Genomic DNA, 18147 nt, shown 5'->3' with positions numbered 1-18147 from the left:
ACTCACTCACTCACTCAAACATCAGTCATTCATATGTAGTTTGAATCTATAAAAACATAACTTCAGTAGGAAATTGCGATATCTGTCATAGAACTACAACAACAACCTAGAAGTACTTATAGTCACACAAACTTGAAATGAACCTGAGTCACAATGTCAATTTCCCATATATTCTTATGACAACATCCCCAAGCAATAAGTCACTTTCACCTTTACACCGAATATCTCTTTTAAATTTGGAACATATCTGAGTAAGGCTTAAAAAAATAAAAGAACTGGCTCTCAGGCAATGGCTTTTGAAAATATAGTGCAGACGTGCAGTGTTTTTTGTTGTTGTTCAAACTTGTATGTAACACATAAACAGCATGTAAAGGGCAGTAACTGCACGCTATATTGGAGTAACTTGTTTTTAAGTATTGTAGCATTTCACTGCTGGGGTCGTGCGTTCTTAATACGGAATAGTTAAGAATGTTTTATTGTTCTTTTAAGATTAGAAATATAAATGAAACATGCGGCAGACTTCATGATAATGCGAACAGTGCCTTAGAACCAAGACTATAATTTGTTATACCTAACTTATGATGTAACCATACCTGAATACAGTTTTTAGCCCAATCCACTTTGTCGAGTGCCGCTCTGTATTGTCCGTTCTTGTGAAGAGCTCGTGCCCAGAGCTCGTAGGGAATGTAGCTGCCGCAGTCAAAGAGCTCGCAGGCTGGAAACAGAGGACACAGGTGGAATAAACATGATATAACCTGCATTACATTACACAGGGATGTGACACAGCTCGCAGGCTGGAAACAGAGGACACAGGTGGAACAAACATGATATAACCTGCATTACATTACATGGGGATGTGACACAGCTCGCAGGCTGGAAACAGAGGACACAGGTGGAATAAACATGATATAACCTGCATTAGATTACATAGGGATGCGACACAGCTCGCAGGCTGGAAACAGAGGACACAGGTGGAATAAACATGATATAACCCTCATTACATTACAAAGGGATGTGACACAGCTCGCAGGCTGGAAACAGAGGACACAGGTGGAACAAACATGATATAACCTGCATTACATTACATGGGGATGGGACACAGCTCGCAGGCTGGAAACAGAGGACACAGGTGGAATAAACATGATATAACCTGCATTAGATTACATAGGGATGTGACACAGCTCGCAGGCTGGTAGCAGCGGACACAGACAGGACGGACAGAGCCCAAACCTATATCCCCCTCCCACACTGTGACATGACATACACCGATACAACCAGCATACCACTGCATTGGTATGTCACACAATGGTGGCTCTGATTCTAGTTCCACCAACACTTATGTTTCCCCTCTCCCTATGAATAGAGACTGGGGAGTCTCAGTAACAAGCTGTCTGGTACACATATGAAGAATAGCCTCCTTAAACTTGGTTTTATTATTAGTCAATATCCTTTTCTTTTTAAGGAGACATTTTTGCACACTTAAAACATGAGCGATTGAGTATGGTTTTACGCTGCATTTAGCAATATTCCAGCAATATCACAGCGGGAGACACCAGAAATGGGCTTCGACATTGTAACAATGTGGGGAATCGAACCCGGGTCTTCGGCGTGACGAGCGAATGCGACAACTAATAATAGACATGCTTATCTTATTTAATATACCATACAAGTACATATGTCTCTGTCTCTGTCTTTCAGCATTACCAACAAATTATTTGATGTCTAATATAAAATCTGAATGTTTTAGCCATTTGTAACTGTCATATTTCTTCCTCAAAAGATTTGGCCTAGTGGTATATCAAAACGTTTAAAGACAAATTATCCTTGATCAGTTACAAGGGTACATGATAAATAGCTGTTGCAGAAAATATATATTTGTATTAACAGAACAGCACTTTGTTTCTCTAGGCCGAGTGCACTAGCATATGAGGTACAAACTATTTTACATGGCAGGTTAACCGGAGGTTTTTATAATCTTTATTATAATGTTAACAAATTTACATAGTTTCTCTGGGACAGCTATCTCATGGCAGTTAAACAATTGCTGCAATTGTAGCATATTTTGGTCTTCTTGAAAAGTGTTTTGAGATGTACATGTCCCTTTGTTCATCGAAATATTTACATTTGAAGATATAGTGGAATTCATCTCCAATGTCGAAACTGTCACACAACTTGCATAAACGTTCATTCAACTGAGTTTTATTCCATCTTCCGGTTTCTATTGGCATTCGAAACAATTACAATTTGAGAAATCAGAGACTTACTAATAGGAACTTACCCTCTTTACAGTGTCTGGTACAAAGTCTGTACTGCCCCTACAACAGGCAAACCACATGACAAGTTACTAGTTATATGTCTATCTTATAATAAACAACATAAATAAATGGGGAAAAATCATTTGATCATTTCTTTAGTAAACATTAGATGATTTTATTAATGTAATCAGTATAAAAGTAAACACTCTATCAAAGATTTGCATCTATCCTAAAATTAGCTACTTGTATGACATCTGCACCGTCACATAACATCCCCACCAGCAATACTAAATAATTTATCCACTAAAAAGGATTATTTCATCTAAAAAAGCTGCATCAGAGGGACTACAATTATGGATATTAGGATGTAAACATAAGTCTGAAGAAATTTTTTTTTAAATGATCTAACACCAACTTACACAATATCCGTGACTTACCGCTTGGTAGCAGCACTTGGCCAGCAGGTGAATAAGATCGCCTCTTATCCTTGTCTTTTGTTTTTGGGAGAACCCTCTTCCAATGACCGTGTATGCTCGGAGAAGGTCGAGGCACAGAGAGTAGGAGAATGCTGGATTCTCCTTCGTATACTCGAAAGCTAACTCTCTCAAGTCCCGCAGCAGCCCTTGTGTGCTCTGTTCAGTAATAATAATAATGATGATGATGATGATGATGGTGGTGGTGGTGGTGGTGGTGGTGGTGGTGGTGATGATGATGATGATGATGATGATGATGATGATGATGATGATGATACGAAAATCACAATCAGGGTGACCTGGGACCAGGAGTATGGATCGCCTAGGGACTCAACACTAGATCTTGAAAAGCAGCACTTACTACTACCTCCAAACAACATTTATCATTTTTATAACATGGTAATTATTCAACCTAAATCGTAAATATATTAATGTTAATTAAGCATGTGATGAAAATGTAAGGTGAAGTATTGTATATTACTGATTGATTTATGCTGCATTTCCGGGTGGCAATAAACAGAGTCTTCCATAGGGAGGCTGCAGAATTGGCACAGTCGACGTTTAGAAACAGTGCTCGGCCAGGCAGTGTGCCATCAAGGCTAGCAGTGATGTCCAGTAGAATCATGACTGTAACACAACACACACAGAGTTACTGCAGTAGAATATTAGGGTGCCTGAATTAAATAGACGATTCTGTCCTGTCAATGAACTTGACACTAGAATGTTTTCAAGCCAAGAAATGATGCTGTATACAACAAATAAACACCATTTACTTACATGTACATGTTGTACATACTAACCAGGAATACATGTATCTAAGCCAAGTGACTAAAATCGGGTTTTATCACCTTCCAGACCAAATAGTTGAGTCAATGTACACACAAATTAAAGAAATCCTCATTTTTAAGCCCATGGGCTAAAAGGTGAAAGGAACCATTTACTTTTATAGTTTTATAGTTTTATAGTTATAGTGATAGCAAGGTTAACTTAGACTTAGAAATCTGTGGCTACAGTATTATACAATGTTACTTACTTCTATAGAAATATTGGAAGGCTTGAAACATGTCACACCTCTGAAAACAACACAAATACATTAGTTATCACTAATACCATAAATATGATAAACAAACCACTCAACACTTGTCTGCCACAAAGTAATGTACATATGAATAATACATAAGTATCCTAAAAGCTGAGTAGTATATAGTCACTTATTTTGAACATATAATCCTAACAACTCTGAGATTGTTTCCCAACTTCAGTTTTTACTAATAAGAAAAGGCATGTCATGTTTTCAAGTCTGTGGCCACGATAACATACCTGTGTCAAGGCAAATTTGGTGAAGTTGCAGGTGAGTCTGATGGCCTGAGTCTGGAGTTCCGGGGATGGTGGAGTTCCTGTTGGACTCAGACAGAGTCTCATGGAGGTCACCAGTGTATTGCATTCTCCCGGGGTGAACTCTGAGTTTATGACCTTCTCTATCCCCTCCTGCAGGAGGGCGTTCATGTCCTTGGTCTCCGACATCATGTGCTGGATAGCCTGGCCAATAGAGGAGTCCAGTTAGTAGATGCCTTGACACTATTGCAGCAGCTATTGACAACTGTTAATATTTCAGCAATATTAGGCAGGGGATACAACAGTGGGATTCACATATGGTTTACATGTGGAGAATCAAACCTGGGCCATTAGCTGAATGAGGGAACACTTGAACCCCTAGGCTACCCTATCCCCTGACAAATGACAGGTGTGTCACAGTGAGAGAGTTCCACTTTGTATATTCTATATGACAGTGGGAGATGTGTTTGGATCTTTACCATGTTATCAGCAGCCCAACACAACATGTAACTAAACCTGTGGCTGACAAATAAAGTGAGAGCATGTGTCACACTACGTCATCCAGAAGTGAGTGAGTGTGTTGGGATTAGTGGTTCTTCGAACAGTTTTTCAGTTACAGTATTTGAAGGCAGCTTAATGTGGGAGGAAACCCCAAAGGGATACACGAGGTAGACCCGTGAATAGGTCTTCAGCAACCCATGCTTGCCGTAAAAGGCGACTATGCTTGTCGTAAAAGGCGACTAAAGGGATCGGGTGGTCAGGCTAGCTGACTTGGTTGAAGCATGTCATCGATCCCATTTGCTTGGATCGATGCCCATGATATCAATCACTGGATTGTCTGGTCCAGACTCGATTATTTACAGACCGCCGTCATATAGCTGGAATATTGCTGAGTGCGGCGTAAATCAACAAACAAACAAACAACATGATATCTACTTGGTGGGCAGCGACCCAGGTATAGTAGCTGATATTCATAGATTAACATTGTGTAAAGCCACTGAGAGACTCGTGATGCTGTCACAGACAGCTGCTGTCTACCAAGGTTCCGTTCTTTTTCTGCAATCATAGTGACCAACCAATCCACATCTAGGCTCGCCTTATGACAAGTATACCAGCTTGGTTAGACAACAGCTGGGAGAGTATAACCTCAATATAGCTTCACAATGCCACAAACCTTCAAGAACTCCTGTTTTCATACATTTATTTTGTAGAATAAGTAAGGGATCTACCTGTCCCATGATGATTCCTTCTGGTGTGGAAAGAAAGGAGTGCAGCTGCTCACAAAATAATTAAAATAGTAAAAATAAATTAAATATAAGAATTATAAACAAGAAAATATTGACATCCAATAACTAGGTGAGGTAAACTGAGGTTTAATCTCGCGGGCAAGAGTATTGCACTTATTTTGGGATGTGTATGCATGCATGTGTGTGTAGGTATGTGTGTGTGTGGCTGCTTGTACTAGCCTGGAATAATGCCGGTTTTAGAGTACTATCCCACTGAGATACCATGTCGCTGTTTAACATGGATACCTAACTCACACTATACCGACTCCTTGCCGACCAGTCCTTGTTTTATTTCCTTAATGCTCAGCACCATGGAGGATAACAAGTACCATATTTTAACATCTTTTGGTATGACGCGGCCAGGGATCAAACCGCCAAGCAGACAGACTATCCACTAGACCACAGGGGCAGTCTATTAATTAACTTAACTGCAGCAAAAATACAACTAAAGCGAAACATTAAAGTAGAATGTACATACGATTTTCATTTTTTTTTTTTTTAAATAAAAATATTTTATAAACTTAAAGTGACAAACAACATTTCCATAATCCTAAGAAATCTTACAGCAGAGTCCATTAAACTGTTACATGAAGAGGGCAATATCATAAGTATGTGTCTATAAATCGCTATCAAATAGGCATGATGCCAGGTGTTCTCAAACAGGTGGAAGTCAATGGCTAAGGCAGGTAATTAGCCCGGCTATGTTACGGGTATAAATCAGGGGCGTGGAAAGCAGCTCGTCTCTCTCGCTTGTCAGCACGGCAGTAACACTGAACATAAGTGTCAAATTCTAATATGTCTCAAGACAATCCATCAACAGCGGGAAAACTTGACGCCATTTTGAAAAAAATTAAACACTAATCAAAGAGATATTGAGAGTGCTGTGGAAGAAAAAAATTCTCACCTAAGAGAAGAATTTATTCAGCAAGCCAAAGTTTTGAAGAAGTTTAAGACTGAAACAGAATATTCTTGGTCAAGGGAAGGAAATCGAATTCAGTTTAATGTTAATTCGGAAGTTTGAGAAGACTTACTTTATACCAGACAAGCCATTCAGAATGGGAATTATGATATAATGTCAAGGTGTGTGGAAGAAGCTATCGGAAAATTAGAGAAAAGAAATAAGCTGATAAAAATTGCAGATTCGTCGGAAGGCAGTTGGGAGACCGTTAAACATTATGTTTCCAATGAGTTAGCAGATGATTTGGATGATGACAAGAAAATTGAGAAAGCGGAATCAAAAGCTGTCAGAAAACTTAAATTGAAACAAAATCGCAAGAACCCTTATGGATCTCGTGCTTCTCGCAGGTCGATCTCAGCACAGCACGTACAATGGGCTCTGCCCGCTTCTTCTCCTGTTGATAGCGTTCCTATCATGCAGCCCTTTCGGGTCAAAGGTCCACGACAAGGATCGTGCCAATTTTGCGGCGAGTTCACGCACTACACCCGGGAATGTCCCAACCGCACAGGCAGCACAACCAGGGCGACAACAGGTGTCAACGCCACAGCAACCAGTGCCCCTCAGGCGGGATACAGACTTGTCAGTTAAGTGTAGTTTTCATAATGTACATTCGGAAAACAATATGCTTGATGATTTTGACATTGCCCTTACTAATGATTATTATGAATATGAACAGGGAACAGCAGAAATTATAGTGAAGGGTCGATTAAAGTCTAGCATTCAATTCTGGTACAACGTTGGTGCGTCTCAATTAATAATTGATATTATAGACAATGGATATTAAAATTCCTTTTATTTCCAGGCCTCAAAAGATGGAGTTAAGAAATAACAGGTCGGCGTTGACATGCAGAGTTTGTTAACCAAGCTATTTTAGAATTGTATAAGAAACAATTAATTATTGAATGTGAGTCTCCACCGCCATCGTTAACCCTCCTTTGGTATCTATACAGTCGTCGGGGAAAAAGCGTTTGATTTTAGATCTGTCCAGAGTTAACAATTACGTTAGCAAAAAGTCAATCAAATATGAAGATTGGAAAATTTGATATACATTCAGCATATCATCATATAGACATATTTGAAGGCCATACTGAATTCCTAGGTTTTTCATGGAAAAATGCTTCGGGTGTTAATCAATATTTCAAGTTCGTAGTCTTACCTTTCGGGTTAACTTCAGCACCTTATGTGTTTACGAAGGTTACAAGCCAGTTAGTCAAGAAATGGCGTTCTGAAGGGAAGAAAGTGGTCACCTTTTTAGATGACGGTATTTTATCAGCTCAGTCGGAACTTATTACACGTTCGTCTGGCGAGGCTATAAAAGAAGACTTGATCAAGTCTAGATTTGTACCCAAATGCGAAAAATCACTATGGTTACCTTCGCAGTCTATTGAGTGGCTAGGTCTTCACATAGATACAAACACCCTGTGTTTATAAGGCGATTGAAACTATTACATTTATTTTAGCGAATAGGCGCTCTTATCAACCAGTGCGGCGTGTTGCTGCGATTATCGGACAAATCATAGCAATGAAACTAGTTATGGGAAATGTTGTACAATTACTGACTATGTTTCTCAGCATTGATGTTTTGACAGCGTCATCGTGGAACAGCAACGTTATGTTGTCGTCACAGAGCATTGAACAGTTACAGTATTGGAGAGAAAACATTGCTCGTTTGTCGAGGACAGTACTGATAAGGAGTACAGTTGTGAGTCCAGTTGTGTACAGGGACGCCAGTGATACCGGATATGGAGGGCATTGTGTTGAAATGGATGCTGCTTATTCCCATGGTCAGTGGTCAGAGGAGGAGGCTAAAAATAGTTCAACATGGAGAGAACTCAAGGCCGTTTTTCTCGTTCTGCAAAGTTTTATCTCACAACTGAGACATCGTAGAATATTGTGGTGTCAGACAATCAAAATGTGGTTACCATAGTGGATAAGGGTGGTATGAAACCGCAATTACAAAGAATAGTTATGGACTTTTTTTAGTTGTGTTCAAGTCAAAATGTAAATCTGAATATGCAGTGGATCCCGCGTTCAGAGAATGAGACCGCAGATGTGTTGAGTAAAATTGTTGATTTCGATGATTGGTCCATTTCGAATCACATATTTAAGCATATAGATCCTAGATGGGGTCCTCAAGATGTAGATAGATTTGCATCTTGGTGGCTAATTTAACATGTTTTAATTCCAGGTATTATAACCCGGGATGTGTGGCTGTGGACTGTTTTACAGTCGGCTGGAAGGGCTTGGTAAATTGGGTTGTCCCCTCTATTGGTATGGTACCAAGAATGTGCCCGAATGGCATTCCGCATGCTTTTGGCCGCTTATCACTCGCAATTCTTCGTTTATTCCACAGGTGATAGAACACATGTACTTGCCAAATTCCAAAAAAGCTTATGTACCGTCTGGGGTTGGAGGTGGATTGTTTGGAGAACACGACTTGCTGTTTAATATGCTAGTTCTGCGTGTTGATTTCGGCATATGTTGAATGTGCAATTTCTGTTTACAGATGTGATAAGTTGTGCTTATGGAGAGGAGTTAAAGGCGTTACCTCCTGGTGTGAGGGGGTTGGCAGCAGGTTTGCCTGATCTGCTGGCGAATTGTATAGCAGATTCCACTACTAGGAAATACAGATATGGTTTTGATGCGTGGAAACGGTGGGCACATTCTTGTTTAATGGCTACGAGTTTACCGAATTCACCTTTGCACTGCGCATTATATTTGCTGTCTGTTGTTCAGCGTAGTGAATCGTTTGCCCATGTGCTAACTGCGTTTTATAGTATTCGCCATGCTCATGTGATAGTAGGATTGCAAAGCCCAACTGAGAATGGATTAGTCTAAAATGTTTTAGAAGCGGCAAAAAGAAGATTGGCCAAATGTGTTAATAAAAAGGAGCCGATTATTAGAAATTAGTTGATGTAACAATGCTTAATCCTACACTTTGTAATTTAAGGATTATGTGTATGTGCCTTGTAGCATATTCAGGATTCCTGAGATCTGCAGAACTATTATACATTAGACGATCTGACATTGTCTTTTATGAGAGTCATATAATGTTATTTATTGAACAATCAAAAACGGACATATACAGTGATGGTGTATGGCTTGTCACTGGTAGGACAAATTCAAAATTATGTCCCGTTACAAGTTTGGAAAAATACTTTGCCTTATCCGGAATATTGACTCATTCTGATGAATATATCTTTAGAGAATTGTTTATAGATGCTTTTACGCCATTTGTGTGCAACATCAAAAGTTATGGACTTAATAGCTTGCGTAGTGGTGGGGCGTCAGCAGCGGCAAACAACGGCGTACCAGATCGAATAATTAAAAGACACGGACGTTGGAGAAGTGAAAATGCCAAGGACGGTTACGTAAAAGATCATCTTCAGAGACGATTGTCGTTTCCCTGTCTCTAGGGCTATAGACTTTCTTTGAGTCTCTGCCCGTGTCGACACTGCGAACGGGCCATTGTAAATATTGGTGTTATGTTGTATTTATATATGTCTGGGTATGTGGCATTGCATAGTATGGAGAGAAGAAATGATGTTTCTGTCGGTTGAGTGCATTATGAATAAGAGAGAGACTGCTTTCTCCTTAGCGGTATGCAATGGCTAAGGCAGGTTATTATCCTGGCTATGTTACGGGTATAAATAAGGGGGGTGGAAATCAGCTCGTCTCTCTCGCTTGTCAGCACGGCAGTAACACTGAACATAAGTTTTTTGTAATTCATTATTAATATGTATGATTGAACAAAATATTTATGTATGTTTCTGTTTGCAGAATTTCAATTCTGACAAGAAAGATTGTGCGATCGGGGAAGATGTGAAGTGTGGGAATTTTCATTGAGCAGTTCCGCCCCTGTCGAGTTGGTTTATATATGTACCTAGAGACCCAATTATGTGTCTAAGTTGGCTGACGAGTCGTAAGAATACCTGAAAAAGTTATTTGTAATCCAATCAGTTTTGGAGTTTAGGCTGGCGAGCCGTCATAATACACCAACATGTGGTGTCCTTAGTATTTAGTGAAATAATTTTCTTTGCAAGGGAAATATCAGGTTAATAAAAAAGAGCAAGAAAATAGTATCTTGATTCACTGATTTTGCTTATCACAGCTAAAACAGGACCAGGCAATGACAGAGTTGCGCTGTGCATGTCAGTAGTCAGTCTGGCTGATAGAATATACTGAAGTATGCGTAATTGCTATCCCAAACACACATAAACCACAAAGGCAGTCATAGCGGCGCTTTCCAGCCTTAATTACATCATGTATATATTCTTACAGTTTTCACTTACGCTGTTTACAAAATGCCTGAATATTTCAGTCATTTTACAAATTTGAATGAAAAATGGCCATTTATTGTATTCCCAAAAAAATTTTTTGACGATTAATTTGAGCACACAGTGACTGAAAATGATAGGATTTAAAGAAAACGAAAGTCAATGACGTATATTTTTCTTCATTTTTTTACTTTCTAATCTTAGCATTATTAGTCTTTAGTTATGTTTTATAGCCTGTTTGGCCTTCTCAATACTGTCCTGTCAAACTGTCAAATAAATGGACAGTTTTCTCTGTCGATTTATAAAATGAGAGAAATATTTAGGTATTTTGTAAATTGACTAAGTGAATCACACTTTATACATTAGGAAGAGAATTTATGGATGTCATCTTCCTTATTATGGTGTTCCTCATAATAAAGAAGTTGACGTCCATAAATTCTCTTCCTTATGTGTATCACTTCTAAATGCCTTTCAAAGACTTGACACATTGACTGTAACAGCCATGACATAGACACCCTGTTCATGAAAGGAATGGACCACAGTTCTCCCAGTTAGATGACAATTAAGAATCGAAACAGTAGACAAACTACAGTCGGAAACAAGTATGATTGTGATGAATAATATCATTATACACAACACTTGCTATTATATATGTATGCAATCAGGTTCAGGGAATTAACACACATACATCGTTCCTGTCTTACTTACCCAGTGCGTGGTGGGTTAATCTAGGCTTTTCATGCAGCTAGTAGTTGATGCTTACAATACATAGGTATCCAACGAAAAACCAAACTCTCTCATTCAAACTGTTTAAGTGGCCGCAGTTCAGACGACTTAGCTTATATATATACAATGCAAATGACATCGTCGCTATAATTATCTCACGCACCACATATATATATATATAACGTTATTTTGCTTTGTCAAAAAATAAATGTTCAGTGGAACCAGAGGCAAAAATAGAAATACGGAAACACGGGAAATACCAGGAAACGCATATATTCGAGGGACACACAATGCAAGGCTATCAGCTTGCTGGAATTGTGTTGTTCGTCATTTGAATGAAAGCGAAAGTAGGGACCACTCCTCATCGATTGCTGACAGTATGGACAGGAATGTCTAAGTTTTCGCCATGTCAACACATGCGGAGGGAATATACGTGGCTTATACTACCTTACTTTGATCGAGCCTAATTTTGAACTGCCATTTTGCATGATATCCATAACAGAATATTTCAAGTTGAATGCACTTCCTGGTATCGCGTAAGAAAGGCACCTGCTGCTGCTATTTGCTTCGCTGCGTATTTTATATCTTCTGAATCCACTCCTAGTAATATCTTAGTCAACGTCCATATTGTTACTTGATAATTTTACTAATTTTCCTAGTTCCCTTTTTTAAATTTGTAGAAGTATGTACTTATATGTTTTTCCTTTAATCAGACGATAACAGCGTATATATAGTATTTTAGGGATTAGTTGTAGACAAGTAGCACATCAAAAAGGTAAATATTTTGATTGCGTAATGTGAGTGTTTTTAGATTTCTAAGAAAGCGTTGTTTATTCATGAGAAATATGTCAACACTATTAATACTCGGGTATTCCCTACAGTTTCCGTCAGGCTACAGTGGAATGCACCTGACAGATAATGTAGATCTAGGTTTTGTTTGTTTGTTGTTTAACGCCGCACTTTATGTAGATCTACATGTACAAGTAGGTTGGCTGCACAGTGAGTGAAAGATTTTTTAATACACTGCCAATGCGAAGATCTTCCTTGAAATAGCAGAGAGAGGTTAAAGGCTGAATTACTATGTAAGCTGTGATTTATTATATGAGTCTTTCACTGACTGATATCAAATTTCGAATTACTGACATGTAATTGTCGCGGCCATAAAATTCCCGAGTCCTGTGATGGGATTCGAACCACGGACCTTCTGATCCGAGGTCGGACGCCTTGTCCACTTGACCAAAGAGGCTAACCCTGTCAGCAAGCTGACACGGTAAGGATGTCATCTGAGGGATGACTCCACGCCCTGCTACATAGCAGGTTATGTGGACAAGGCGTCCGACACACATACGTATCAACACACCCAAAATACACAGGGAACTGCAATAACACAGATCTACTGAAATACCGTGTCATCCAGGGCTCCAAATACCTTTCTTGATGTCTGTTAGACCTTTTAAACTAATCCTGCATAAAACCTGTTTCAGATTACTTCTAATTTGCTTTTGTGAAATACAATTATTCTGCAAAGAAAAAAAAGAAAAGAAATATAGGTACGCAAGGTGAAAAGGCCACATCAGGTAATTACACCCAATAAGTACTTTCAATAATTAGAAGCTTATTTGGTCCATTTTCTATACAATTTAACACAGATGTCTTAAGCCACGTAGAAAAAACCCAGAATGATAACTAAGAACACGGCGACATTCTATTTAGCCTAAATTAAGTTTAATAAGCGTATAATTAAAGATAATTGGCATTGTTCACCCAACCTAAATGTAGTAGTATAAGACTTAAGGAATATGCAATAATAATGCTAAAATTCTTCCTTTGGCCTTCCTTTTAGTGGACTAAAAACGGGTTATTTATGAACAAAAGTATTATTGTATAGTATGTATATATACATTCGCAAACTTCCTGGGATAGTAAGGGAAAGTGGTTCAAGACTTTACCAATATTCCTGCAATATCTCGGCGGGGACTGGAAAATTGGCTCCACACATTTTACCCATTGCGGAATAGAATATATCGGGCCTTCGTGGTGCGCGGATGCAATAACCACGAGGCTACCACGTCGCCCTTTCTGGGAGAGGACTTGTGGACTTGAAATAACCAAATGCAGTTTACTACTGCCGGGCAAAAGAAAGTACACACCCATGTGTGATGGTGGCTAAAATGACACAAACAAGAAAAGGTCAGAAAAGAATACCGTTTAAAGTTTGTTTGCTGTCTATGTTTATGTTTCAATTGAACAGCAAACATGATAAAATCAACCGAGAGACATAGTTTCCTTAGTTCCTCAGTTTATTTGAAATGAATTAAAGTTGCGTTTCGGACCTTAACTTTGCAGTGTTTTGTCCGGCAGTTGATGTGTTTAATTCCTCAGTGTCTCACAAATAGAAGTACGCGAATCCTGCACCATGACTGTGGAATATATTTATTTTATGAAAAAAGAACAATTAAGAAACATTTACAAAAGCAAGTCTAGTCAGCTCTAACTAGCTCTATTCCACATATGAATTCAGCACAGGGATATTTTATTTTTTTATTTTTAGAGTCGAGAAGGTGATTTTGTGTAATATAAGATTTCACAGACTAAATGTGAGTCTAACTGTTACCACTGCTACTGATAATGTAACTCAAGCAAACAATAGACATTAAGAAAAGATTAGATTGTCATATTACAGTGGATGATTTAAATTTTAAAACTCCAATGGCCATCTTGTATTATTTATTCGTAACGATGACAGGAAGGAAGGTTATTGTGGATGGCCAATATCTGCTTGCTGAGATCATGGTGAAACAGTCTGGCTGTGCATTGTCATGTTACGTGTTATTTATAGGCCATAAAAGATCTATGTAAGGCCAAAACAAACGAATGACGCGTTCGTTAGACTGGTCTGTTCGTTCCCCTGTTCGTTCAGGAACCTGTTCAAGTATTCATAGCTGCTTGACAACACACTTTGATATATTTGCTTTTGTCGTGTTCCAAATAGGGATAACTGTCGTTAAAAACCACTTGATACAATTGCAGTAAACTACGGTTATAACGAACTCAAAGGGACAACTAAATTTAGTTTGTTATAACCGTAGTTCGTTATAAGCATATATACAGCATTTATACAACAAATGACCGGGACTAAAAATCCGGTCTTTTCGTTATAAGCGTGTTCGTTATAAACGTATTTTACTTACACAAATTCAATTGTCTAGCTGTCCACATGTAAATTGTTGCTGCTCGGATATTAGAGTGAATGTTGTTTTACATCACAATCATCAATATCACGTACATTATCCACTATAGGACGGACAAACCAATGGATGACGACATGGCCAACAGTCAATGTCGACAGGTAAGAGTGCGTTTTGTTTGAACTGTATTCCAGTTACATTACCGCGTGCCAGCTTGATGCAGAAGGAAAGTCTGAAGTGATGCAGGTCTCAAACGTTTACCATTTTGGTGAAACCCACGAGCTCGGGTATGATGCCATCTTCCTGAGGCAAGGGAGTTAACTGACTGTAACAATCTAGTGGAAATATTCAGTTAACTCCCTTGTCTCGTGAATATGGCATGGGGCTTACAAACTCAGAAACATAATCGGGGCGAACCAGAATTCGAAACAACAATTTGGGCTTACTTACTCAGTGGGCTGAGTGGGTTAGATCGCTGACTTTGTGTGCTGGCGATTAGGTGCCTCACACTGGCAGTGTGGTTTCGAATCCCAGACGGGACTCAGATATTTCGGTAGGGTATGTACAGTGACCGGCCAATATGACCTATGAGCTCGAGACACTAGCGTCTTTAAAATAAAAAGGAAACACTAAAAAATGCTTTTAAAACCTAATTAAAAATATATCAATACAAGCACACCCAATCACCCAACCCAAAGTCAGCACGTCCTCCCATTTATCCAAACTCGTACTAATCAAACAGCAAACTAAAACTGGGGGTGAGGGGGTGAGGGGGTTGAGAGTCCACTGTAGGTCGTAGGACATCACTTTCATCAGCTGTCTGAGTTTTAAGTCGTTTCCTTAGGGGCCTCTCCATTATCAGGGCACCAGGACCTGACATGACGCTGGAGGTCATCACTATTTTCAAACACACATTCATCACAGGAAGGCATAGCTGTATCACTTGTGTCGTCCTCTGATTCACTGTCCACTGGAGCGGCTACTTCTGAGATGTGATCTGTTCTAGGGACTGACTTCAAATGATACTTGTTGACAGCATGCTCATCTTTTAAAGGGTGTGGGGTGTTAACTGCTTCAAGTACAGTAGGTTGTAGTCTTACAGATTCTAAGGTAGTAGGACGCAGGTCGATTGTCAGATTACCATAGGGTTTTTCATCAGCTTCTTTATACACTGACATAAACCGATCAGTATTGTTTGGATAGATGCGCCTGGCAAACATGTTGACTTGATGTCTGTCCACAGGGGAATTAAAGAGGGTCGCATAATGAGAATTCAAAGCAATATCACGTGACTCCTTGCCTCTAGGAAACAGATTTTGCAACAGTAGGAAGATGATGACATTTTTATTGTGGGAGGTTCGGGTAAACAGTTGAGAGATACGCTTATCTGATGAAAGAACATTGGGCGTTCTGCCCCAGGATCGCACCCATTGACCCGAGTCACGGAGGTATAAGAATGACGTCACGCTAAAAATAGCTTACCAGCGTAGTAGATTACAGGTTGTGTTGCAATCTGGGAAAACCTTGGCTTAAGATAGACCAACGGTTATACATTCAAACATAGCCTAATCAGTATAATTAAAACTAAACAATAGTATTATAAAAATTCCTTTAAAATAGAAAGGGTGCAATGTTGCCAGTTCTTCTATGTTTACATTAGTTGCATAGGTAAAGGAGAATTGTTTTGTTACTGTAAACACGAGGACGAACTAGGTCACATAACAGTCTTCTCCACTGAGGCAAACAGTTGTGTAAACAAACCTTGGAGGAAGGCAGTCCTCTGTATCCACGGGTTAACATAAACACACAAGCACGTTTGTTATTGAAGGTAACCTAGGCCCGTCTCTGTAGTTATGATAGGCTATGAAGTGGATAAACATATAAGCTCTATTTACATCGTGTAGGCTTCATTTCTCGTGTAAGAATGCCTGCTGACGGATGGAAAGCATATTTGTCTAGTATTTATTTGAATCCCAAACACCCAGCCTCCTTTTCTGGGCCTGCTAAGTTGTATCACATTGTGAAAAAGGAGAGGAAATTTGATATTAGTTTGCATCACATAAAGAAGTGGTTGACATCCCAAGATGCCTATTCGCTTCAGCGACCTTTAAGATACAAGTTCAAGCGGAACAGAGTGGTGGCTTCAGGCCTCAATGCTCGATGGGATATTGACTTGGCTGATGTATCTAATATAGCCTCGGACAATGATGGTGTGAAATACTTACTCATAGCTATAAATGTATTTACACGTTTTCTGTGGGTTGAGCCCCTTAAAAATAACACACTAGATGCGGTCATTAAGGCCTTGGAGAAGATATTTTCCCGTGCTACCCTGCCACAAATTATACGATCAGACAAAGGGCGAGAATTTGAAAATAAGAAAATGAGGTCTTATTTAAGAAACAAGGGCATCACTTACTATGCCACACAGAATGAAACCAAGGCTTCTTATGCCGAGAGAGTGATACGGACCCTCAAGACCACGATGTACAGATATTTCACCTACAAACAAACGTATCATTATTTGGATATTTTACAAGACCTCGTCCGGGATTATAACCACAGACCTCACAGATCATTGAATGAAAGATCACCCTCAGATATTAATCAAACGAATGAAGCTCTGGTATGGAAAGAACAATACATTGACACTTTGACGAGACCGGTCAAATCAAAAGCTGAAATCAAACAGAAGTCAATGAAGAAACCCTTTAAATTTAAAGTGGGCGATCAAGTGAGACTCTCTCATTTGAGACATACATTTCAAATAGACTATCAAGAAAAATGGACTGAGGAAATCTTATTATCAGAAGAAGGTTCTATCGTGATGGTATGCCTATCTATCTGTTGAAAGATATGGCTGATGATCCGGTTCAAGGCAGTTTCTATGCAAATGAACTACAGAGAGTAGACAAGCCTGCAGACACTGTATGGAGAGTGGAGAAGGTTTTAAAGAAACGGAAGCGAGCTGGTGTTAAAGAGATGTTTGTGAAATGGATGGGCTATCCTAAAAAGTTTAACAGTTGGATCCCAGAGACTGACCTGGAAAATATATAAGGGTCTTCCTCTTATTCCAGTGTCAGTTGCATTTCTATCGTCATGGAGTCCACATCGTGTCCTGATTGTGGGAGACAGTTCTCTAGAAATGATAATATGCATAGACATAGGAGACAGATGCATTCATATCCTCCTCCTCCTCCTGGAACCTCACCTCCTCCTCCTCCTCTGGGAACCTCACCTCCTCCTCCTCCTCCTCCTCCTCCCACGTCTCCTCCTCCTCCACCTCCTCCAGCACTAAAAGAACAGTTCTACTTTACCATTCCATCCAATACTGTGTTGGTGGGTCCAAGTGGAAGTGGCAAGACTATGTTTGTGTACAACATTTTACTACAGAATCGCATCCAACCTGTACCCAATAACATTATCTGGTGTTATATGGAGTGGCAGCCTCTGTATCAGATAATCAGTGAACAGCTACCCTATGTGACGTTTGTGAAGGGGATTCCTTACAACCTGCACGAGGATAACTATCTGGATGCACGGAATAACAACATGATTGTACTGGATGACCTCATGTCAGAGGCTAAAGATGATAAACGCATCTCCCAACTGTTCACCCGAACCTCTCACCATAAGAATGTCATTATTT

At 39.4% G+C, this 18147-nt stretch overlaps 1 protein-coding gene across 1 annotated transcript in view; it reads right to left on the bottom strand.

The window, feature by feature from the left end:
• Window positions 1–122: 122 nt before the first annotated feature.
• The window catches only part of LOC125381993, a 56933-nt gene continuing 38908 nt past the window's right edge, over window positions 123–18147 (bottom strand). Inside the window, exons 4-7 of the mRNA XM_048399403.1 lie at window positions 2693–2887; window positions 2279–2315; window positions 594–715; window positions 123–143 (exon numbers count right to left, since the gene is read on the bottom strand). Coding sequence (XP_048255360.1) covers window positions 123–143; window positions 594–715; window positions 2279–2315; window positions 2693–2887 — 375 coding nt within the window. The remainder of the gene's footprint in view (window positions 144–593; window positions 716–2278; window positions 2316–2692; window positions 2888–18147) is intronic.

Source organism: Haliotis rufescens, unplaced genomic scaffold (assembly GCF_023055435.1).
Source record: "Haliotis rufescens isolate VD_foot unplaced genomic scaffold, xgHalRufe1.0.p SCAF_2, whole genome shotgun sequence".
Taxonomy (NCBI): Eukaryota; Metazoa; Mollusca; class Gastropoda; order Lepetellida; family Haliotidae; genus Haliotis; species Haliotis rufescens.
This window is presented reverse-complemented; position numbering and strand designations above follow the sequence as displayed.